At 47.1% G+C, this 23,443-nt stretch overlaps 1 protein-coding gene across 3 annotated transcripts; it reads right to left on the bottom strand.

Annotated features, from left to right (window-relative positions):
* Window positions 1–12,179: 12,179 nt before the first annotated feature.
* LOC105499617 (proteasome 20S subunit beta 5) lies at window positions 12,180–21,946 on the bottom strand. 3 transcript variants are annotated; one of them, XM_071100449.1, is made up of 3 exons: window positions 21,837–21,946; window positions 20,203–20,509; window positions 12,180–12,694 (listed from the first exon to the last, which is right to left on the bottom strand). In XM_071100449.1, the coding sequence occupies exons 2-3, from the start codon at window positions 20,396–20,398 to the stop codon at window positions 12,408–12,410; spliced, it is 483 nt and encodes a 160-aa protein (XP_070956550.1). In that variant the 5' UTR covers window positions 20,399–20,509; window positions 21,837–21,946; the 3' UTR covers window positions 12,180–12,407. The 3 variants fall into 3 exon arrangements, with proteins under 3 accessions (XP_070956550.1, XP_011770630.1, XP_070956551.1); XM_011772328.2 differs by lacking the exon at window positions 21,837–21,946 and adding an exon at window positions 21,422–21,645; XM_071100450.1 differs by lacking the exons at window positions 12,180–12,694; window positions 21,837–21,946 and adding exons at window positions 14,024–14,141; window positions 21,422–21,651.
* Window positions 21,947–23,443: the final 1,497 nt, after the last annotated feature.

Genomic DNA, 23,443 nt, shown 5'->3' with positions numbered 1-23,443 from the left:
GCTCATGCCTATAATTCCAGCATTTTGGGAGGCCAAGGCAGGAGGATCCCTTGAGCCCAGGAGTTTGAGACCAGCTGGGGCAACATAGGGGGATCTTGTCTCTACCAAGTAATAATTTTTTTTAAATTAGCAGGGTGTGGTGGCATGCGCTTGTAGTCCCAAGCTACTCAGGAGGCTGAGGCAGGAGGATGGCGTGAGCTTTAGATGTCAAGGCTGCAGTGAACTGTGATTACATCACTGCACTCCAGGCTGGGTGACAAGAGCAAGACCCTGTCTAAAAAAGAAAAAAAAAAAAAAGCTTAACCTGAACCTAATCACAAGAAAACAGATAAATCAGATTGCAAATAATGTCCTGACTCTTCCAGTATAAACACCACGAAAGATTCACACACATGCACATGGCAAAGGAGCACAGCACTCAGGTGCAGTGCTGCAGAATCCTGTCCCACAACATTGCAAATGAGCTTGTCCTCAGTCTTGGGACACTTATGGATGTGCCCCGTATTGTCACAGTACTTGATTTTCACAGTAGTTGCCAAGGAGAAAAAACATAAAGGCACCTAAAATCCCAGCACTTTGGGAGGCCGAGGTGGGCAGATCACTTGAGGTCAGGAGTTTGAGACCAGTCTGGCCGACATGGTGAAACCCTGTCTCTACTAAAAGTACAAAAATTGGCCAGGCACGGTGGCTCATGCCTATAATCCCAGGACTTTGGGAGGCCGAGGCGGGTGGATCATCTGAGGCCAGGAGTTCGAGACCAGCCTGGCCAACATGGTGAGACCCCGTCTCTACCAAAAATGCAAAAATTAGCCAGGCCTGGTGGTGCGTGCCTATAATACCAGCTACTTGGAAGGCTGAGGCAGGAGAATCGCTTGAACCCAGGAGACAGAGGTTGCAGTAAGCTGAGATAGCGCCACTGCACTCCACCCTGGATGACAGAGCGAAACTCCATCTAAAAAAAAAAAAATTAGTTGGGCATGGTGGCGGGTGCCTGTAATCCCAGCTACTCAGGAGGCTGAGGCAGGAGAATTGCTTGAACCTGGGAGGGAGAGGTGGACGGGAGAGGTTGCAGTGAGCCAAGATCATGCCACTGCACTACAGGCTGGGTAAGAGACTCTGTCTCAAAACAAACAAAAAACATAAAGGGCACATTTCACAAAATCATTAGGTTTTAAGATGAGTGTGTGTATTTGAAAGTTTTGTGATGATTGTTTCTTTTCTTATAGGTTGAAACTTTTTCTCCTGTCTATAAGAACCTCAAAGGCAAGAATGTTAATTTTGAATTCCCAGGTTCCATTGTAAACAAAAATGACTAAATAAAGTATCATTCACAGTTTTATGTTCGTTTGTTTGTTTAGACAGAGTTTGGCTCTTGTCGCCCAGGCTGGAGTGCAATGGCACGATCTTGGCTCACTGCAACCTCTGCCTCCCAGGTTCAAGTGATTCTCCTGCCTCAGCCTCCCAAGTAGCTGAGATTACAAGCGTGCACCACCACACCTGGCTAATTTTTGTATTTTTAGTAGAGACGGGGTTTCACCATATTGGCCAGGCCGGCCTCCAACTCCTGGCCTCAGGTGATCCACCCATATGGACCTCCCAATGTACTGGGATTACAGGAGTGAGCCACAGTGCCCAGCTTCACAGATTAAATAATAATAATAATAATAAAGAGGCCGGGCACAGTGGCTTACACCTGTAATCCCAGCACTTTGGGGGGCTGAGGCAGGAGGATTCCTTGAGGCCAGGAGTTTGAGACCAGCCTGGGCAACATAGCAAGACTCCATTTCTTCCCCTCCCTCCCTCCCTCCCTCCCTCCCTTCCTCCCTTCCTCCCTTCCTCCCTTCCTCCCTTCCTCCCTTCCTCCCTTCCTCCCTTCCTCCCTTCCTTCCTTCCTTCCTTCCTTCCTTCCTTCCTTCCTTCCTTCCTTCCTTCCTCTCCTGACAGAGTCTCACTCTGTCGTCCAGGCTGGAGTGCAGTGGTGTGATCTTGGTTCACTGCAACCTCTGCCTCCCAGGTTCAGGCGAGTGGCTGGGGTTACAGGTGTGCACCACCACGCCTGGCTAATTTTTGTATGTTTAGTACAGTTGGGGTTTTGCAATGTTGGGCCAGGCTGGTCTTGAACTCCTGATCTCAAGTAATCCACCAGCCTTGGCCTCCCAAAGTGCTGGGATTACAGACATGAGCCACAGTGCCTGGCCCTAAGACACCATTTCTTTTTAATTTCCTTCCTTCCTTCCTCCTTCCTTCCTTCCTTCCTTCCTTTGGCCCTAAGACACCATTTCTTTTTAATTTCCTTCCTCCCTCCCTCCCTCCCTCCCTTCTTCCTTCCTTCCTTCCTTTCTTCCTTCCTTCCTTCCTATTTTTTTTCCCCTGAGATGGAGCCTTGCTCTGTCACTCAGGTTGGAGTGCAGTGGCATGATCTCGGCTCACTGCACTCCCGGGTTCCGGTGATTCTCTTGCCTCAGCCTCCCGAGTAGCTGGGATTACAGGCGTGCACCACCACACCTGGCTAATTTTTGTATTTTTAGTAGAGATAGGGTTTCATTGGCCAGACTGGTCTTGACCTCCTGACCTTGTGATCTGCCCGCTTTGGCCTCCCAGAGTGCTGGGATTACAGACATGAGCCACTGTGCCTGGCCCTAAGACACCATTTCTTTTTAATCCTCCCCTCCCCTCCCCTTACCTCCGCTCCCCTCTCCTCTCCTCTCCTCTCCTTTCATTGTTTTTCCCCCCGAGATGGAGCCTTGCTCTGTCACTCAGGTTGGAGTGCAGTGGCATGATCTCGGCTCACTGCAACCTCCGCCTCCCAGGTTCCAGTGATTCTCTTGCCTCAGTCTCCCGAGTAGCTGGGATTACAGGCGTGCACCACCACACCTGGCTAATTTTTGTATTTTTAGTAGAGATAGGGTTTCATTGACCAGACTGGTCTTGACCTCCTGACCTTGTGATCTGCCCGCCTTGACCTCCCAAAGTGCTGAGATTACAGATGTGAGCCACTGGGCCCAGCCGACACCGTTTCTTAAAAAAAAAAAAAAAGAAATAAGGCTGGGTGCGGTGGCTCACGCCTGTAATCCCAGCACTTTGGGAGGCCGAGGCAGGCAAATTATGAGGTCAGGAGATCGAGACCATCCTGGCTAACACGGTGAAACCCCCGTCTCTACTAAAAATACAAAAAAAAAAAAAAATTAGCTGGGCATGGTGGCAGGCACCTGTGGTCCCAGCTACTCAGGAGGCTGAGACAGGAGAATGGCATGAACCCAGGAGGTGGAACTTGCAGTGAGCCGAGATCACGCCACTGCACTCCAGCCTGGGTGACAGACCAAGACTCCGTCTCAAAAAAAAAGGAAAAGGAAATAAAATAAATTAAGATAAACTAAAATGATAAGACAACTAAATGGGATATGTGAACCTTGATTGGATCTTGGATCAGGGGGAAAAAACCTGAAAAGCTGTAATGGACATTATTGGGACAGATGGGGAATTTGAATATGGACTGGATATTAGATAATTCGACTATAGCAATGTTAAGCTTTTTGATGTGATAATGGTACTGTGGTTTTATAAGAGAATATCTTACTTCCTTGTGTGTGTGTGTGTGTGTGTGTGTGTGTGTGTATGTATGTGTGAGACAGAGTTTTGCTCTGTTGCCCAGGCTGGAGTGCAGTGGTGTGATCTTGGCTCATGGCAACCTCCACCTCCCGGGTTCAAGAGATTTTCCTGCCTCAGCTTCCCAAGTAGCTGGGATTACAGGTGCCTGCCACCACCACACCCAGCTACTTTTTATATTTTTAGTAAAGATGGGGTTTCACCATGTTGGCCAGGCTAGTCCCGAACTCCTGACCTCAGGTGATCCACCGCCTTGGTCTTCCAAAGTGCTAGGATTACAGGGGTAAGCCACCGTGCCCGACTGATAACATCTTACTATTTAGGAGACACATTTAGTGGTAAACTGTCATGATCTCTATTACTTACTCTCAAATGGTTTGGGAAAGTAAATATATACTAATAAATAAACGGATGTACACATATAGAGATAAGGCAATTGTGGTTAAACAATACCAGTGAATCTATATGATACTTATATGAGTATTTGTTGTACTATTCTTTCAACATTTCTGAAGTTTTGAAACATTTTGAAATTTTTAAAAATTAAAAATAGATATTTGCTTGAGATATTTAGATTCTCAGCCCTTTCTAGAGGCAAGGAAATGATATCATGGACTCCAGCATTCTCTGATTTATTTTAGGGCTACATTGTAATGCTTCAGAAAATTCCAAAGTGCACATTAGATGACCACCTAGGCTGTCAAAGCATTTTTTTTTTTAAATAGGTAGAAGAAAAAGAAATGGTGACAATTCTAGATTGTAAAGAAAACCAAAACATAAAGAAACATGGCTTGTCTGCCTTTTTAGGGCATGGGGCTTGTTGATACAATTTATCCTCTTTCACCATCAGGGATCAGTCCTGACCTTATGGAGAGCAATGCATTCAAGCACCCAGACTTCCAGGGACCACCCACACATCCAGGGACCACTCACACATCCAGGGACCACCCACAAATCCAGGGACCAGAGTTTCAGCTAAGCCTCTGTCCATGGGTTTAAAATAAACAAACAAAACAAAATATGCTAAGGTAAATAACCTACAGAGCTACACCTGGGGCCCAGTTCTTCAGGGGCTGACCATATTTTGTGTGGGACTTATCCTGCCTTTTGAATAAAAAGACAGCAGGGCTGCAGAATGTGGAAAAGGCAGAAATGGGTAGGGCTGCTTCTGAACTGGTTTTTATGACACCTACTTGCCTTCCTTTATAACTAGGAGGTGGCATAACACTTTAAAAATTCACAAAACAGGCCGGGCGCGGTGGCTCAAGCCTGTAATCCCAGCACTTTGGGAGGCCGAGACGGGCAGATCACGAGGTCAGGTGATCGAGACCATCCTGGCTAACACGGTGAAACCCCGTCTCTACTAAAAATACAAAAAAAATTAGCCGGGCATGGTGGCGGGCGCCTGTAGTCCCAGCTACACAGGAGGCTGAGGCAGGAGAATGGCGTGAACCCAGGAATCGGAGCTTGCAGTGAGTAGAGATCGCGCCACTGCACTCCAGCCTGGGCGACAGAGCAAGACTCCGTCTCAAAACAAAACAAAACAAAACAAAACAAAAACCCAAAAAATTAGCCAGGTGTGGTGGCGGGCGCCTGTAGTCCCAGCTACTCGGGAGGCTGAGTCAGGAGAATGGCATGAACTAGGGAGGCGGAGCTTGCAGTGAGTCGAGATCGCGCCAGTGCACTCCAGCCTGGGCAACACAGCCAGACTCTGTCTCAAAAAAAAAAAAAAAACAAAACCGCAGGGCATAGTGGCTTACACCTGTAATCCCAGCACTTTAGGAGGCCAAGGTGGGTGGATCATGAGGTCAGGAGATGGAGACCATCCTGGCTAACATGGTGAAACCCCATCTCTACTAAAAATACACAAAATTAGCTGGGCATGATGGTGGGCGCCTGTAGTCCCAGCTACTCGGGATGCTGAGGCAGGAGAATGGCGTGAACCCCGGAGGCTCAGCTTGCAGTGAGCCGAGATAGTGTCACTGCACTCCAGCCTGGGTGACAGAGTGAGACTCCTTCTCAAAAAAAAAAAAAAAAAAAAAAAAAATTCACAAAACAAGTAATTTTAATTTGTCTTAATTTTAAAAATTAATATATATGTTTCATAGTTTTTGTTTTGTTTTGTTTGTTTTTTTGAGAAAGAGTTTCACTCTTTCACCCATGCTGGAATGAAGTGGCACAATCTCGGTTCACTGCAACCTCTGCCCCCTGGGTTTAAGTGATTCTCCTGCTTCAGCCTCCTGAGTAGCTGGGATTACAGGCGCGTGCCACAACACCTGGCTGATTTTTGTATTTTTAGTAAAGACAGAGTTTCCTCGCCATGTTGGCCAGGCTGGCCTTGAACTCCTGACTGCAGGTGATCCACCTGCTGCAGCCTCCCAAAGCACTAGGATTACAGGTATGAGCCACCGTGCCCAGCCCATAGTATGTTTAAGAGCAGCAAACAGCATCTTAAAAGTAAATAAATGGGAGTCACAGTGCTAAGAAGGGTAGGAACCACTGGCAAAACAACACCATAGTTAAATCATTCATTAATTCTTTTTTTTTTTTTTCTTGAGACTAAGTCTTGCTCTTGTCTCCCAGGCTGGAGTGCAATGGCACAATCTCGGCTCACTGCAACCTCCACGTCCCGGGTTCAAGTGATTCTCCTGCCTCGGCCTCCCGAGTAGCTGGGATTACAGGCGCCTGCCACCATGCCCAGCTAATTTTTGTATTTTTAGTAGAGACGGGGTTTCACCACGTTGGCCAGTCTGGTCTTTAATTCCCAACCTCAGGTGATCTGCCTGCCTCAGCCTTGGCCTCCCAAAAGTGCTAGGATTACAGGCGTGAACTAATGTACCTGGCCTCATTAATTCATTTATTAAAAGTACATTTATTATGCATCTTTCCTGAGTAGCCAACAGCACGCAGCATGCTAGGCACTATGGGGTAACAAATAAAAACTACAGTATAGTGCTTCACCGAAAAAGCAGGCAGATATGCCATGAAACAACCAGAGACACGACATAGATGCTCTTTGATGTGGCACATGCCTATGGCTGTTTTCTGATTTGTTTTGTTTTGTTTGAGACAGGGTCTAACTCTGTCACCCAGGCTGGAGTGCAGTGGTGCGATTACGGCTCCCTGCAGCCTCATGTCCCAGGTTCAAGTGATCCTTTCGCCTCAGCCTCCTGAGTAGCTGGGACTAGAGGTGTGTACCACCATACCTGGCTAAATTTTAATATCTTTTGTAGAGATGGGAAGGTCTCATTATTTTACCCAGGATGGTCTTGAACTCCTGAGCTCAAGTGATCCTCCTACCTTGACCTCCCAAAGTGTTGGGATTACAGGTGTGAACCATGGCACCTGGCCCTAAGGCTGTTAAATGAGATGTAGAACAGTGCTGACCCCTAGCCAAGGACCACACTTGGATTGACCCACCTTTATGCATATTTTTCCTTTTTAGGAGGTGCTTGGAAATGCAGGACTATGCTGAATATGTTGTGTTGCTTTAAAACGCTCCATTGCTTTCTTTTCTAAAAACTAAGCTATGAGCGCAAACTCAGGACTCAAGGGAGACATGGTGATTATGAGCCCTCCCACATAACCATGGTGCTCAGAGGATTCCCTCTAATCAGACAATACCACACATCACCGCTGGAGATAAGCTGCTGTGTAAAAAAGCCTGTGTACTGTGTGAAACTCTGTGTGCACGGGGAGGCTTAGAGTGCATAGATGTCCCTGGGATACTGATGCTGTTGAGGCTAGAATGAGAAAGAGCTGCAGTAGTGCAGCTCTACCTTGGTGCCTTGTAGTCTACACGTACTTCTACTTGGACCTACTTATTTCCCTTCTTACCTGACACATGTGCTATTCCTCAGTCTTCCTGGGAGGTAGTGGCTTCCCTCTCCTGACTTAGGCATCCTTGGCCCTGATCTGCAGGCATGTATGGAGAAAAGAGGATGAGTTATATGTGTATGATGCGTGTGGCCAAGGAGTATGGAGGTGTGGGAAGAGAAGGCTTCTTAGTGAACCTAAAAACAAATTTTCAAAGGTACTGAATCTGTGATCCTGCCTCACTCACCCTGTTAACTTTTATGAGAGAGGTTTCTAATTTTCTGTCTTTGGCCTGGCTGGATTGAGACGGGGATTGTGAGAGCCCAAACCTTCTTTCCAACCTTGCATAAGTGGTGTAGACATGGAGAGATTCTTGCAGAATTTAAGTGACTGTGACAGTACAGGGGCAACACACAGAGAGGCACGTGTTCATTACGTATGGCTGGAGAAATTATCTGTCTCCAGGGGGACATGTTTCACTGTGCATTAGATTCGAGCCGCTTCCTTCCTCCCTGTTTTTCTGCCCACTCTCTCTATCACTGTCCTTCTCAGTCTCCTTTCCCACTCCCCTCCCTGCCTCCCCCCATTCACAGTCTAGCTCTGCCTGTCAATGTCTCCATCCACCTTTCTCTGCCACGTTCACATCTCCCTCTGCACTTTGCTCAATCTTGTGCTTGCTGCCTGGGAGTCGCTTTTCTGTTCGTCTCTGGTTTATCTCTTGTTCTCTCTAGTTCACTTTCTGCCATTCCATCTGCGTTTTCCTCTATAATACCAGGTTTTTGGGTACCCTGCAGCTAGTGATAACCTTTTCTTGTTACATTAAAGCCTATAAGCAGCCCTTGGTTTACTGATTGATTGGTTTTTATTTAAACTCTGCAGAGGAAAGATAATTTTTATAAAGTGAGAGAGCAGAGAGAAAACATGGAATGAGGCAAAGGGACGAACAGCCTAAGATGGGGCCGAGGATAAGAAACGGGAGGTATCAGAAGATGTCGAACCCATGGTGTCTTATTTCCTTTCAAATAAACTAGGTCATATCTTTATGGCTGATGACAGCTTAATCTGGACCATAAAGAGTTAAATACCAACTTAGGCTTGGCACCTAACTCAGAGGCAAAAGCTTCTGGGAGAAATGAGTTGGGTCAAATAAGCCCAAGAAGCTGACGTGCGTAGAATTTCTTCTGCTTGACCCACTAACTACTGCAAAGGGGACATTTTAGAACTGTTTCTATTGAAATGCTTCAGTGGGGGCAGAGCTCCTGGAAACCAGAACTTGTCTCTGAAGCCAGGCCTGGGGAGCATGGGAGGCTGGCTTTGGGGGGAAAAAGAGGGGTGGCCCAGGTCAGGCAGAAGGTGGCAGCAGCTGCTGATCAGGGCAGTTCTGATTGCTGTGTTTGCACTCCCTCTTGCCCACTATAATTAAAGCTTTCCCAATAGGATTCTGGCTTCCTGAAGGGAAACTAGAATTTATAAAAACAAACAAGAAACAAATGCAAAACAGCAGAGATGCTTGGTTGCAATATATGTATATTTTTAATTATAGAGCACTGCTCTACACTCTATACAGTTTCAAAGTCCATATCTGTTATAGCCCCGGGAGCAGGTCAGGGGAAGATCTAACAAAACAAATAAAAAGAAAAGAAAATTAAAAACCTAAATGTAACCAATTAAAATTAGGTATGGTTATGTAGATTCTCTCCTAACCCAATCATCCTATCCTTGTTACTCCTGACACAAGAGAAATGCTCCCCTCAAAATTTCCGTCCACCTTTTTTTTCTACTTTATTCTCTTTTCATCCCACCTCTTGCTTCTGTCCCCTAACAGACCACATAGAATCCCTGGGCCAGAATAAATCAGTTGTTTTATTTCCCCTCAGAGGATGTGACCTTCCACTCCCCAAATGGCTTTGACAGTTTTCTCATTTGCTAGCTGAGGAGGATATCAAGAGACATTGACCTTCTGGTTTTGCCTAAAGAGGAACACTCAGTAACTATTATGCTTCAGTCTTTGATTTGCATGAACTGTGCCCTTCCTCCCTCCTCCCCCACATCCTCACCTACCTTTTCACCTTCCTTCATGAACATTCTACTCACCCCGCAGTGCACTGCTATTCCCCACAGCCCTCCCTTGCCTGGTGTGCAGATACTGGAAGGCTAGCAAGAGAAAGCAAGGGGACTCCAGGAGTATTTGCTCCCTATTTAATCAGATTAGTCCCATCACCTACCCTGAGGAGCCAGATTTTGGTGTTACTGAGTTATCTGTTGAGGGAAGAGAAATTGTCAGACATCACTTAAAGAGCCCAGTCCCTTGGACGCCTGGGAACTGCCGAGAGAAATTAATCTTCCAGCTATTTAAGGCAATTTCTTTTCCATCATCCTTTGTCAAGAGGACTGCACTGGGAAATGAATCTGATGGGAGTCCCTGAACTGGTACACTCCACTCAAAAGCATCTCTCCAATCCTATGCGGCATCCATCATCCCCACACAAGCAGAGACACACAACATCGCTGCAAAGCCAATTTCCCCCCAGTAACCATCAGCAAGAAATCACAAATGCACAGGGTGGATACCACTAGCCTACAGACTTGCAGTTTTTCTCTACCTCTGTTCTACTTTCTTCCCAGAAAAACCTACCACAAATTGAGCTCTTTCAATAAATGAGTCTTTTACCCAAGACCCAGGAAGGTAGATCAACAGGGATATGCCAGAACAGAACATGCATTTTCTCTTCTAACATAAGGACTCTGCCAGTGCAGAATAGGTGTTTCCATTAAACAGCTAAACCACTGCCAAAGCAAAGTGTCAGACAGAAACAGGGCAAAGGGTTGCATTGTTTCAAGATCATCTCTTCTCTCCAGAATGAATTTTCTGTTCATGGACCAAAGCTGAGGTCTTATGCTCTCTGGGGTCATGTAAGGAAATTCCAATCTTCAATTCTCTTTCTATCCTTAAGGCTATTTCCCAGGGAAGGGGTTTTCAAATTGTGTTCCTTGAGGTTCCAAGATGTGCCAGGGACTATGTATGTGTATAGGGCTAACAAAGGGTGCTGCAGGGAGTGACTGGATGGGGAAGCTCAATGGTTGAGGCTCTGGACCTCTCAGTTCAACTTCAACCTCTGATTTTTTTTCAGGCATTGGGATTTCTCCTAGGAGTGCTCTTTTTTTTTTGATCTGCAAACCATTGTCCTAAGTGAGAGGAAGATGACTGTACCTGTGCTTCTCACGCAGCTAACCATTTCCCAACAGTCTACAAGAAGGAAGATGTAGCTTGGGTCCTGCCTATTTCTTTCTCTTTTTTTTTTTTTTTTGAGATGGAGCTTTGTTTGTTGCCCAGGCTGGAGTGCAATGGCATGATCTCGGCTCACTGCAACCTCTGCCTCCGGGTTCAAGGAATTTTCCTGCCTCAGCCTCCCAAGTAGCTGGGATTACAGGTGCCTGCCACCATGCCCAGCTAATTTTTTGTTTTTATTTTTAGTAGAGACAGGTTTCACCATGTTGGCCAGGCTGGTCTCAAACTCCTGGCCTCAAGTGATCTGCCCGCCTCAGCCTCCCAAAGTGCTGGTGCTGGGATTACAAGCCTGAGCCACTGCGCCCGGACCAGCTCTTGCCTATTTCAACCATGTAGTCTGAGTCCACACTAGCAGCTCCCTGACTCCAGGGGCTCCTGAGATACTTTTCTGCAAAAAATCTCCTTAGGCATGTCATTTGTTTTCCAAACCCCCTTCTCCGATTTCACTAATTCCCAATTTCCCTGCATTTGACAAATGCAATTAACAAGACTCGATCAGTTCCTGGCCGACAGCCCTCATCAATCAATACAAAGACTGCACAAGGCTGAGGGGGAAGGGAAGGTAGCCACAGTACAGGGGAGGTGGGCTTACCCCTCTTCTTCTACGAATGACCCCTCCAAACCTCTCAGTCTCAAAACATGACACTGGGTTGTCACCTTCACCAACCACTTTCTGCCTTCTGGCTAATACAAGGTGGTATTGTTTGTGTCCTCCACTCCTATGTTTTAAAGGTTTCTCCCAACAACCTCCTCTATCTCCTGTCTTCTCCTTAACAGAAGGCCTTGCCATCTGCTGCCACCATAGCTTGGGAACTCCCCCCAACCCCAGTAGTGCTGGGTGTGATAAATCAGCCATCTCTGTGCTCTCAGCAGGGCCTCTTCCCCACCCACACATTCCATTGACAATTTAGTGATGCTTCCTGACCAGGAGGCTATAAACTCCCCATCACTACCTTCTCCCCATCACTACCCTCTCCCCTCCACACATATGCACCAGAGGACCAAAAGGACAAGGATCTCCAACCTTGTGGTTACTACTGCTTTCACAGCCGCTTCTTTGCCCTCCCCTTCCCAGGGTCCAAGCCTTCCCTTCCCAGTTGGTTTAAAAGTCAAGATTTATCCTCCTCACCCTTCCACTCTGCAAGTAGCCTCAGCCTCCCCTCCCTCACCACAGGGTGACAGCCTTTTCCCCTGGAGCCCTGCCTGCTACAGCCCCGTGCATCTTTCCACCTCATCAACTTTTCATCTCTTTGTAAACCGAATCGAGAAGTGTCTCCCTCCTCCCTCCCCCTCTCTCCTTCTCCGTTATTAGCTTCATGAGTGGGGACATTAATGTATTCACTAGACAATGTCTTCACACCACTGTTTCCTGTAATTACAGTCACTTCCTTCCCACTGTCCTGGCTTATTTGACTGAAAAGTGCTTGGAGGAGGGACAGTGTGACAAAAGACGCAACACAGGCTGAGGTTGAGTAGTGAGTAGTGTAATGTTAACATCCAAGAAAGTAAAACAAATAGTCACCTCTGCAGCAGCTCATTAATGACTGGTAACACATAGAGGTCAATGTGCCAGAACTTAAAGTATTGATACAATTGAAGGCCCTTCCACTATAAATAGGATGGGGGATGGGTCACTGTATCCATATTACCAATGATAGTCACCTCAAGAAACACAAGCAGCTGCATCCACCCTCTTTCAGGGAGTAGAGCCACTGTACTTCTCATGTAGATCAGCTACATTGTCACTGGAGACTCTGATCCAGCCATCCTCCCGCACGTGGTAGAGGTTGACTGCACCTCCTGAGTAGGCATCTCGGTAGGTGGCTTGGTAGATGGCTCGACGGGCCAGATCATAGGCCTGCTCCACTTCCAGGTCATAGGAATAGCCCCGATCCATGACCCCATACGCATACACAGAGCCAGAACCTACAGAGAAGGTGGCCCCTGAGATCCGGTTCCCTTCACTGTCCACGTAGTAGAGGCCTGGAAAGGGAGATGAGGTTAGCAGGAAAAAAAAAAAAAAAGATCACCCCTTTTGATATCTAATTCATATGCCAAGGCAGTAGTTCTTTTATTTTGAAATGGAGTTTCGCTCTTGTTGCCCAGGCTGGAGTGCAATGGTGCCATCTCGGCTCACCACAACCTCCACCTCCCGGGTTGAAGTGAATTCTCCTGCCTCAGCTTCCCAGGTAGCTGGGATTACAGGTACTTGCAACCATGCCCAGCTAATTTTTGTATTTTTAGTAGATATGGGATTTCACCATGTTGGTCAGGCTGGTCTCGAACTCCTGACCTCTGGGGATCTGCCCTCCTCAGACTCCCAAAGTGCTGGGATTATAGGCATGAGCCACCTCGCCCGGTTAGCAGTTCTCTTAAAACCTAGAATAAAATTAATAAAATAAAAAAGAGGCCGGGCGCAGTGGCTCAAGCCTGTAATCCCAGCACTTTGGGAGGCCAAGACGGGTGGATCACGAGCTCAGGAGATCGAGACCATCCTGGCTAACATAGTGAAACCCCATCTCTACTAAAAAAATACAAAAAACTAGCCGGGCGAGGTGGCGGGCACCTGTAGTCCCAGCTACTCGGGAGGCTGAGGCAGGAGAATGGCGTAAACCCGGGAGGCGGAGCTTGCAGTGAGCTGAGATCTGGCCACTGCACTCCAGCCTGGGCGACCGAGCGAGACTCCGTCTCAACAAAAAATAAAAGTAAAAAAATAAAAAAGTATGTCAGGCAAGGTGGCTCACACCTGTAATCCCAGCACTTTGGGAGGCCGAGGTGGGCAGATCACCTGAGGTCAAGAGTTCGAGACCAGCCTGACCAACATGAAGAAACCCCGTCTCTACTAAAAATACAAAATTTGCCGGGCATGGTGGCACATGCCTATAATCCCAGCTACTCGGGAGGCAGGATAATCACTTGAACCTGGGAGGCAGAGGTTGCGGTGAGCCAAGATCACACCATTGCACTCCAGCCTGGGCAACAAGAGTGAAATTCTGTCTCAAAATAAAATAATAATAAATAATATATATTAAAAAAGAGAAACCCAGGGAAGCCAACATAAATACAAGATAGGACTTCTATGAAATTATTATTATTCTTTTAAAAGCTAGCTGGGTGTGGTAGTACATGTCTGTGGGAGGTTGAAACAGGAGGACTGTTTGAGCTCAGGAGGTGCAGGCTGCAGTGAGCTATAGTCACACCACCACACTCCAGCTTGGGCAACAGACTGAGATGCTGTCTTCAGAAAAAAAAAAAAAAAAAAAACCTGAAGGAATAAAATTTAATATTAAGACTCCAGGATTCTACAACATACCATCCCATCTCACCTTACATTATGGTAACTACCTTGCCATGTTGCCGATCCTCTCAGCACACCCACAAAGCAAGTATATTCCAAATGACTTAGGTTTCAAGCACAGAACTTCAGACACTGTTAAAGATAACATTTAAAACATAATCCCCAGCCAGGCGCAGTGGCTCAAGCCTGTAATCGCAGCACTCTGGGAGGCCGAGGCAAGTCGGTCACCTGAGATTGGGAGTTCAAGACAAGCCTGACCAACATGGAGAAACCCTGTCTCTACTAAAAATACAAAATTAGCCGGGCGTGGTGGCGCATGCCTGTAATCCCAGCTACTCAGGAGGCTGAGGCAGGAGAATCACTTGAACTTGGGAGGTGGAGGTTCCAGTGAGCCAAGATCGCACCATTGCACTCCAGCCTGGGCAACAAGAGTGAAACTCCGTCTCAAGAAACAAACAAACAAAACATAATCCCCACTCGCCCACCAAAAGACCCCATAATCCCAGTCACTTGAGCCCAGGAGGTTGAGATCACAGTGAGCTGTGATTATGCCACTGCACTCCAGCCTGTGTGACAGAAAAATTCCATAATCCCAGAACTCAAAGAGTTTAAAATATCTGGAGAACAAGACACAGGAGGATAATAAAGCCTAGAGTTCGTAATCATATTGTAAAGACCTGCACTGTCCATATGGTAGCCACTAGCCACATGGGACTAGTTGAACATTTGAAATGAACTAGTACTACCTGCTGACATAATATTTTGGATTTATTAGGTTAAACAAAATATGTTGAAATTAATTTTTTTCTTTTTAATTTAAAAAATGTAGCTAGTATAAAATGTAAAATTACGTAGATGGCTCACATTGTATTTCTATTGCTGGTATAGAACAGGGTTTGGCCAGGCCAACTGCCTTTATTTTTGTAATTAAAATATTATTGGAACACAGCCACTGTTTCCATACTGTCTATGATTGTTTTGTGCAACACCAGCAGAGTTAAGTATTTGAGACAAAGATTTAGGCCTGCAGGCCTAAAATATTTACTATTTGGCCCTTTATGAAAAAACTAGCTACCTTTTGGTACAGATGAAAATTTAGACAAAGTGTTCAATCCCAACTGCCTACTGGATCCCTCCAGCTGAATGCCTTTGTCATCAAGTTCAGATTCAAACTTCCTAAACTTAGATACCAGTGGTTCTCCATTACCTACCAAACTCATCTCTCTTGTGCGCCACTAACCCACGCTTCCTCCTGTCTTCTGAAATTCTGCCAATGGCATCACTACTCTTTTTCCTATTTTAGTGGTTCTCACATCTCACCGTGCACTAGAGTCATCTAACAAAGATTTTTTTCAAAAATGCATAGGACTTACCCTAGGTGTTTTTTATAATTGGGGTGGGGTGGGAAACAGGTATGGAACTTGTTTTTTAAGTCCTCCAGGTGATTCTAACGCAAGCCAGCTTGAGCACCACTGCCCTTATTGGTTTTCAGGTTCAGGTGATTCTCATGTCTACTTTACTGCTTTATCTGGCCCCTTCTCAGCCCCACTGCCATGCTTTTGCCTAGGGGGGTCACCATCTGGTTCCAACGTACCCTTCTGGCTTTTTGGCTCACTATTCCCCTTCACCCACTTAGTTCCAATTAAACTGGACTTTCAGTTACTCCTCAAAAGCTTCATGCTTCTTTCCTCCCTTTCTTTGTTATGTTCCCTTTCCCTTTTTCACATCCAGGACAACTACCACCAATCCATGAAGTCTTCCCTAATTCCTCCCATCATAAGTAATCTCTTCCTCCTCAAAACTCCTTCGGCATTTGACTGGTTCTTTTTATTGACTGACTGACTGATTTTTCAGACAAAGTTTTGCTCGTTTCCTTCCCAAGCTGGAGTGCAATGGCACGATCTCAGCTTACTGCAACCTCTGCCTCCCAGGTTCAAGTGGTTGTCCTGCCTCAGCCTCCTGAGGAGCTGGGATTATAGGCATGCCCCTCCAGGGTCCAAGAGATTCTCCTGCCTCATCTCCCTGAGTAGCTGGGTTTACAGGCATGTGCCACCACAATTTTGTATTTTTAGTAGAGACAGGGTTCCACCATGTTGGTCAGGCTGGTCTTGAACTCCTGACCTCAGGTGATCCACCTGTCTCAGCCTCCCAAAGTGCTGAGATTACAGGCGTGAACCACTGCGCCCAGCCAACTGGTTCTTTTAAAAATGGTATTTATCAGGCCGGGCGCGGTGGCTCACGCTTGTAATCCCAGTACTTTGGGAGTCTGAGGCAGGTGGATCACCTGAGGTCAGGAGATTGACACCATCCTGGCTAACACGGTGAAACCCCGTCTCTACTAAAAATACAAAAAATTAGCCAGGCACGGTGGCGGGTGCCTGTAGTCCCAGCTACACAGGAGGCTGAGGCAGGAGAATGGCGTGAACCCGGAAGGCCGAGCTTGCAGTGAGCAGAGATCATGCCACTGCACTCCAGCCTGGGTGACAGAGTGAGACTCCGTCTCAAAAAAAAAATATTGATCTTATTCAGCCTTGGGTTAAGTACAGTCGTCCTTTTGTATATGAAGGGGATTTGTCCCAAGACCCCTGCATATACCAAAATCTATGCACACTCAAGTCCCAAAGTTGGCCCTGCAAAACCTGCATATATGAAAAGTTGGCCGGGTGTGGTGGCTCACGCCTGTAATCCCAGCACTTTGGGAGGCCGAGGCAGGTGGATCACCTGAGGTCAGGAGTTTAAGACCAGCCTGGCCAACATGGTGAAACCCTGTCTCTACTAAAAACATAAAAGTTAGCTGGCAGGGTGGTAGATACCTGTAATCCCAGCTACTCAGGAGGCTGAGGCAGGAGAATCACTTGAACCCAGGAGGCGGAGGTTACACTGAGTCGAGATGGCGCCATTGTACTCCAGCCTGGGTGACAAGAGCAAAACTCCACCCCCTAAATAAATAAATAAATAAATAAATTGGCCCTGTGTATATTCAGGTTTCAAATTCTGGGAATGTGTATTTTCCATCAGAATTAGGTTGAAAAATATCTGCATATAAGTGAACCTGAGTGATTCAAATCCATGTTGCTCAAGGGCCAACTGTAATATGAGGCAAGGGGCTGACTCGCAATGAATGGGACAGGGTAGTCAGGAAGGCCTCTTGAAGGCACTATTTAAATGATGCTCAGTCTCCCTGGATTTTCCTTGCTACCCAGTCCCTGTACTCTCTTACACTGTTTCCATCACCTATAACAAATCCACCAGTTAAGGGTTCAAAGCAGCAATTCCAAAATGCTTCCCTGGATCATGTAAAATGTATGGAACTGTCTTTTCCTACCTTTCAGAGAATAGCGTCTCAATTTCCAAAGTAACAAACTGAGCTCCTCTCTCACATCCAGTTTTTAATTTCCTTTCATCCTCCATTGGGTAGTAAGCAGATACTCCCTACATCCCTTTCTATTCTCATTTGAAAGCAAGTGAAAAAGTGGTAGGTATCCTATAATTGTTCTACAAGGTAACTAGGTTTTTTTTTTTTTTTTTTTACTTTTTTTTTTTTTTTTTGAGACGGAGTCTCGCTCTGTCGCCCAGGCTGGAGTGCAGTGGCCGGATCTCGGCTCACTGCAAGCTCCACCTCCCGGGTTCACGCCATTCTCCTGCCTCAGCCTCCCGAGTAGCTGGGACTACAGGCGCCCACAACTGCGCCTGGCTAATTTTTTGTAATTTTTTAGTAGAGACGGGGTTTCACCGTGGTCTCGATCTCCTGACCTTGTGATCCGCCCGCCTCGGCCTCCCAAAGTGCTGGGATTACAGGCGTGAGCCACCGCGCCCGGCGGTAACTAGGTATTTAGTAAACAGGTAAATTAATGAAGCAAAAACAAAAGGAGGAAATAATAATTATTTTTAAGCATATGGAAGGGAAAAGTAGAAAGTGACTAGCTATACTCCAACTTTACTAAAGGGACATTTCAAAACTGGCTGATGAGGAAATGACATCAAATACAGAGTTGAACTTTCTGGCAAGTTTCTTAAATGCTGGCAAGGAAAAATAGGCTAAGGAACTTATTTTCAGAGATGATAAAACAGGACCTAGCACGATTGTTAAGGGTGATTATAACCAGCAAAGAAATAAAAGAAATGAGCCCAGGACTGGGCGCAATGGCTCACCCCTGTAATCTCAACACTTTGGCAGGCTGAGGTGGGCAGATCACCTGAGGTCAGGAGTTCAAGGCCAGCATGGTGAAACCCTGTCTCTACTAAAAATACAAAATTTAGATGGGCATGGTGGCGCATGCCTGTAGTCTCAGCTACATGGGAGGTTGAGGCAGGAGAATCACTTGAACCTGGGAGGCGGAGAGTGCAGTGAGCTGAGATTGCGCCACTGCACTCCAGCAGGGGCGACAAGAGTGAGACTCTATACCCACGCCCCCCAAAAAAGAGAGGAGCCCAAAAGGCTCCTTCTAGGCCAAAGACTCTCTAAAGAAAAAAGGAGAAGAGGCCAGGTGCAGTGGCTCACGCCTTTAATCCTAGCACTTTGGGAAGCTGAGGCAGGCGAATCACCTGAGGTCAGGATTTTGAGACCAGCCTGGCCAACATGGTGAAACCCCATCTCTACTAAAAATACAAAATTAGCTGGGCATGGTGGCAGGCGCTTGTAATCCCAGGTACTTGGGAGGCTGCAGCAGGAGAATTGTTTGAACCCAGGAGGCAGAGGTTGCAGTGAGCCGAGACAATGCCATTGCACTCCAGACTAGGCGACAAGAGCAAAACTTCGTCTCAAAAAAAAAAAAAAAAAAAAAAAAAAGAAAAGAAAAAAACAGAAGAGAAATGACTAACTTCTGAGGGACAACCATATATTAGAGTCTAATACAGTAGCCACAAGCCACACATGGCCAATGAACACTTCAAATAGCACTACTGCTACATGTAAGATTCAACAAATTCTTAAATTCTTTTTTTTTTTGGAGACAGAGTCTCACTCTATTGCCCAGGCTGGAGTGCAGTGGCGCGATCTCTGCTCACTGCAACATCCACCTCCTGGGTTCAAGTGATTCTCGTGCCTCAGCCTCCTGAGTAGCTGGGATTACAGGCACCTGCCACCACGCCAGGCTAATTTTTGTATTTTTAGTAGAGACGGGGTTTCACCATGTTGGCCAGGCTGGTCTTGAATTCCTGACCTCACGTGATCCACCTGCCTCGGCCTCCTAAAGTGCTGGGATTACAAGTATGACCCACCACGCCTGGCCTCTGGGTCTTATTTTATAGGAGAGAGAACAGATGGAAAATTATTAGCCAGACACTATACTAGTAGGTTTACATTTGTTACCTCACTTAACCAATATAACAGATGATAAAACAGAGGCTGAGAAAATATGCATGCCCACTGTCAAACAGGTAGTCAATGACACAGCTGATTTAACTCTATCCCTTTTCCTATACTACAGTGCCTTCCTTGAAAAAGAGAAGGAACAGGCTGGGTGCGGTGGCTTATACCTGTAATCCCAGCACTTTGGGAGGCCAAGGCCAAGGTCAGTGGATCATGTGCGTTGGATACCAGCTTGGCAAACATGGTGAAATCCCGTCTCTACTAAAAACACAAAAATAAGGCCGGGCACAGTGACTCACGACTGTAATCCCAGTCCTTTGGGAGGCCGAGGAGGGTGGATCACCTGAGGTAAGGAGTTCGAGACCAGCCTGACCAAGATGGCAAACCCCCATCTCTACTAAAAATACAAAAATTAGCCAGGTGTGGTGGTGCATGCCTATAATCCCACCTACTTCGGGGGCAGAGGCAGGAGAATCGCCTGAATCCCGGAGGTGGAGGTTGAAATAAGCCAAGATTGCACCATTGCACTCCAGCCTAGGTGACAAGAGCGAAACTCCGTCTCAAAAAAAACCAAAAACAAAAACTAACCAGGTATGGTGGCGGGCGCCTGTAATCCCAGCTACACGGGAAGCTGAGGCATGAGAATCGCTTAAACCTGGGGGCGGAGGCTGCAGTGAGCTAAGATCATGCCACTGCACTGCAGCCTGAGTGACAGAATGAGACACAGTCTCAAAAAAAAAAAAAAAAGGAGAGAGAAAGAAGGGCTAAGGACCTAATTACACTTCCTCAGCATTGACACCAAACCCTTTAATTCATCTGTCCATACAACTCCTCCTCTCTGTAGTGTCAGCCCAAGGATAATGTGGTTGCAGCTTAACTCACCAGGGCCTCTCTTATCCCAGCCACAGATCATGGTGCCCATGGACAGCCCCATGCCTTTGTACTGATACACCATGTTGGCAAGCAGTTTGGAGGCAGCTGCTACAGAGATGCGTTCCTTATTTCGAAGCTCATAGATTCGACATTGCCGCGCCAACAGCCGTTCCCAGAAGCTGCAATCCGCTGCGCCCCCAGCCATGGTGCCTAGCAGGTATGGGTTGATCTCTATCACCTTCTTCACCGTCTGGGAGGCAATGTAAGCACCCGCTGTAGCCCTGGAGTCAGCTGCAACTATGACTCCATGGCGGAACTGTTAAGATCAGAGGAAAACACAAAACAGGCCACATAAGACCACAAAAACACTCCTACCATACTTCTTTTTGCATCAGTCCAAACCCAGCACATCTCTTTCTCCATCCTTTTATACTTCACAGTATACTTCTCTACTTCCCCATATATTAATGTCACCTGAGCTTCACATCTCAATCCCTTTACATGGATATAACTCATATTAAATTCATTTTATAGGATGGGCGTGGTGGCTCACTCCTGTAATCTTGGCATTTTGGGAGGCCAAGGCGGGAGGATCGCTTGAGGCCAGGTGCTGGAGACCAGCCTGGGCAACACAGGGAGATCCACCTCTACAAAAAATAAAAAACTTAGCCTGTCGTGGTGGTGTGTGCCTATAGTCTCAGCTACTCTGGAGGCTGAGGCGCTGGCGCCATTGCACTCCAGCCTGAGCGACAGGGCGAAGCCCTGTCTCAAAAACAACAAAAAAAATCATTTTATAGATGAGGAACCCAGCTTCCCCTTTATGCCAGTTTCGGTTACCCTCGCCTTGAGGGGCCGCCCAGTTTCCAAAACTTTGGTAAACGGTTACAATAGCCTTCCCTCGGCCAAGGTTCATTGTTGTTGCGGCCTTTCCCCTTTCCCAGCTAGAAGATCCTGAACAGCAGCAACCTGGGGTCGCCTAGGAATCAACCCAAGAGGCCTCAGCTTCCTTCCCCGACTCACCCCCGGCCCCACCGCCACCCTCTCCAACCAGAGCAAAGACAGGGGTCTCCTGGGTCAATGAGACAGCAAAACTGCTGCGGTCGGAACGAGAGGACCGCGCCTCCGCCTGGGTTGGTGGCCAAGGCCACCGCAAACTCCGGTCAGGCTGGGAGGCCAGGCAAGTCGCGGGCGTTCAATAATCAGCCAGGCAAGGGGGCTGGCTCCGCACCTTGAAGGCCAGGGTGGTTGTTCCATGAAGCATTTCGATCCCTGGCTCTTCTGGGACACCCCAGCCGGGCGCGGCCAGACTCAGCCCATCACTGGGACTCCCTGGACCTATATCTAGCAGATCTGCACGACCCCCGAGTCCGAAAAACCCGCGCTGGTTCACCGGTAGCGGTCTCTCCAACACGCTGGCAAGCGCCATGTCTAGTGTGGGCAGAAAGAACTAACTCTGAGAACGCCTAGCAAAGATAGGTCGGGCAACGCCTCGCCGTCACAGCTTCACTTCCTATTAAATCTATTCCCGAAGGAGCCATTTTGACTGCTGGCAACCACGCCTCCAAAAAGAAGCGCCAGATGGGAAAGACCATTTTCACGAAGGGCGTTGGGGAAATAGATGGCTTCACTAATCTTAAACGTACCTGCCATCTTGGCTTTGGTCATGCAAGTAGTCCTAGATCAGGGTAACCTCAAATTCACAGGAAGTGTCTGAAAACGTCCATGTTGCGTGAGGGAAGTGAGGTCGGCCATCTTTGAGAAGGGCGTGACTGGTTGAAAATTGGTTCTGAACCCTTAGCAGTGGGTCCGCCCACTCCAGCCCGGTGTCCAAGCAACAGGTTACATCGCTGCTGCTTCAGCACCTTGTTAACGCCCCTGAGGTTGCCATCTTGTTTAAGGGCACCCTCTAAAACTGGATAAAATAATGATCCATTCTGAGGCCATTTCCCTATATTAGTTAAACCACAGTAATTAGTGGTAAAAAACGCAACAAAATAAAGTGCTATACCTCTTGTTGTCAGTCGCCATACAGCAACCCTTCTTTAACAGTAACCGGTTTTTAATATCCAATATTCCTTCTCTTGACTCCTACCGTCTGGTGGAAATTCGAATAAGTAATGAATTGCCTAAAAGGCAGATGGAAGAAGAAAAAGCAAAGGGTCCAGTTAATCCACAAACTAGATTCTCAAGTCAGACCTGAATAAGTGCCAGTAGTAATTTACCATCTCAGAGCCTGGAGGACGGTTGAGACTGCATAAATATGTACCAAGAGATTCTCTAACTTCAACTTGCTAAGATGATGCCCTTTATTCAGGAACGTACTATATTTCATTGCCTCTTCCTCCCTCCACCCACCTTCATTTTTCAAATCTTTTCGGAACTATAACAAACCAGGAAGTGTGCATATGTATGAAATGTTGCCTCCTGCTTTGTGGCTCTATGAAGTCAGTGTCTGGCCTTCCTTGTTGGATTCTAGCAGCAACATCTATCAACATCGAAATTCCACTTTCTTCTGATGCCCAATTCAGCCCCATCTTTCCCCTAGCAGACTCTGCATTTTTCTTTTTCTTTTTCTTTTTCTTTTTTTTTCTTTTTTTCTTTTGAGACGGAGGCTTGCTCTGTCACCTAGGCTGGAGCACAGTGGCACGATCTCTGCTCACTGCAACCTCTGCTTCCCAGGTTCAAGTGATTCTCCTGCCTCAGCCTCCCGAGTAGCTGGGATTACAGGTGCCCGCCACCATGTCCAGCTAATTGTGTGTGTGTGTGTGTGTGTGTGTGTGTGTGTGTGTGTGTGTGTGTGTGTGTATTTTTAGTGCAGACGAGGTTTCACCATGTTGGCCAGGCTGGTCTCGAACTCCTGACCCCAGGAAGTCCACCCACCTCAGCCTCCCAAAGTGCTGGCATTACAGGCGTGAGCCACTGCGCCCAGCCATATGCTGTATTTTGTTTGTTTGTTTTTGAGACAAAGTCTCGCTCTTGTCCCCCAGGCTGGAGTGCAAGGGCGTGATCTCGGCTCACTGCAACTTCCACCTCCCGGGTTCAAGCGATTCTCTTGCCTCAGCGTCCTGAGTAGCTGGGATTACAGATGCCTGCCACGACTCCTGGCTAATTTTTTTTTTTTCTTTTCTTTTTTCTGAGACAGGTTTTGCTCTGTCGCCCAGGCTGGAGTGCAGTGGCGCCATCTCAGCTCACTGCAAGCTCCGCCTCCCCGGTTCCCGCCATTCTCCTGCCTCAGCCTCCCGAGTAGCTG

The sequence above is a fragment of the Macaca nemestrina genome, chromosome 7, assembly GCF_043159975.1.
Source record: "Macaca nemestrina isolate mMacNem1 chromosome 7, mMacNem.hap1, whole genome shotgun sequence".
NCBI classification, from domain to species: Eukaryota; Metazoa; Chordata; class Mammalia; order Primates; family Cercopithecidae; genus Macaca; species Macaca nemestrina.
This window is presented reverse-complemented; position numbering and strand designations above follow the sequence as displayed.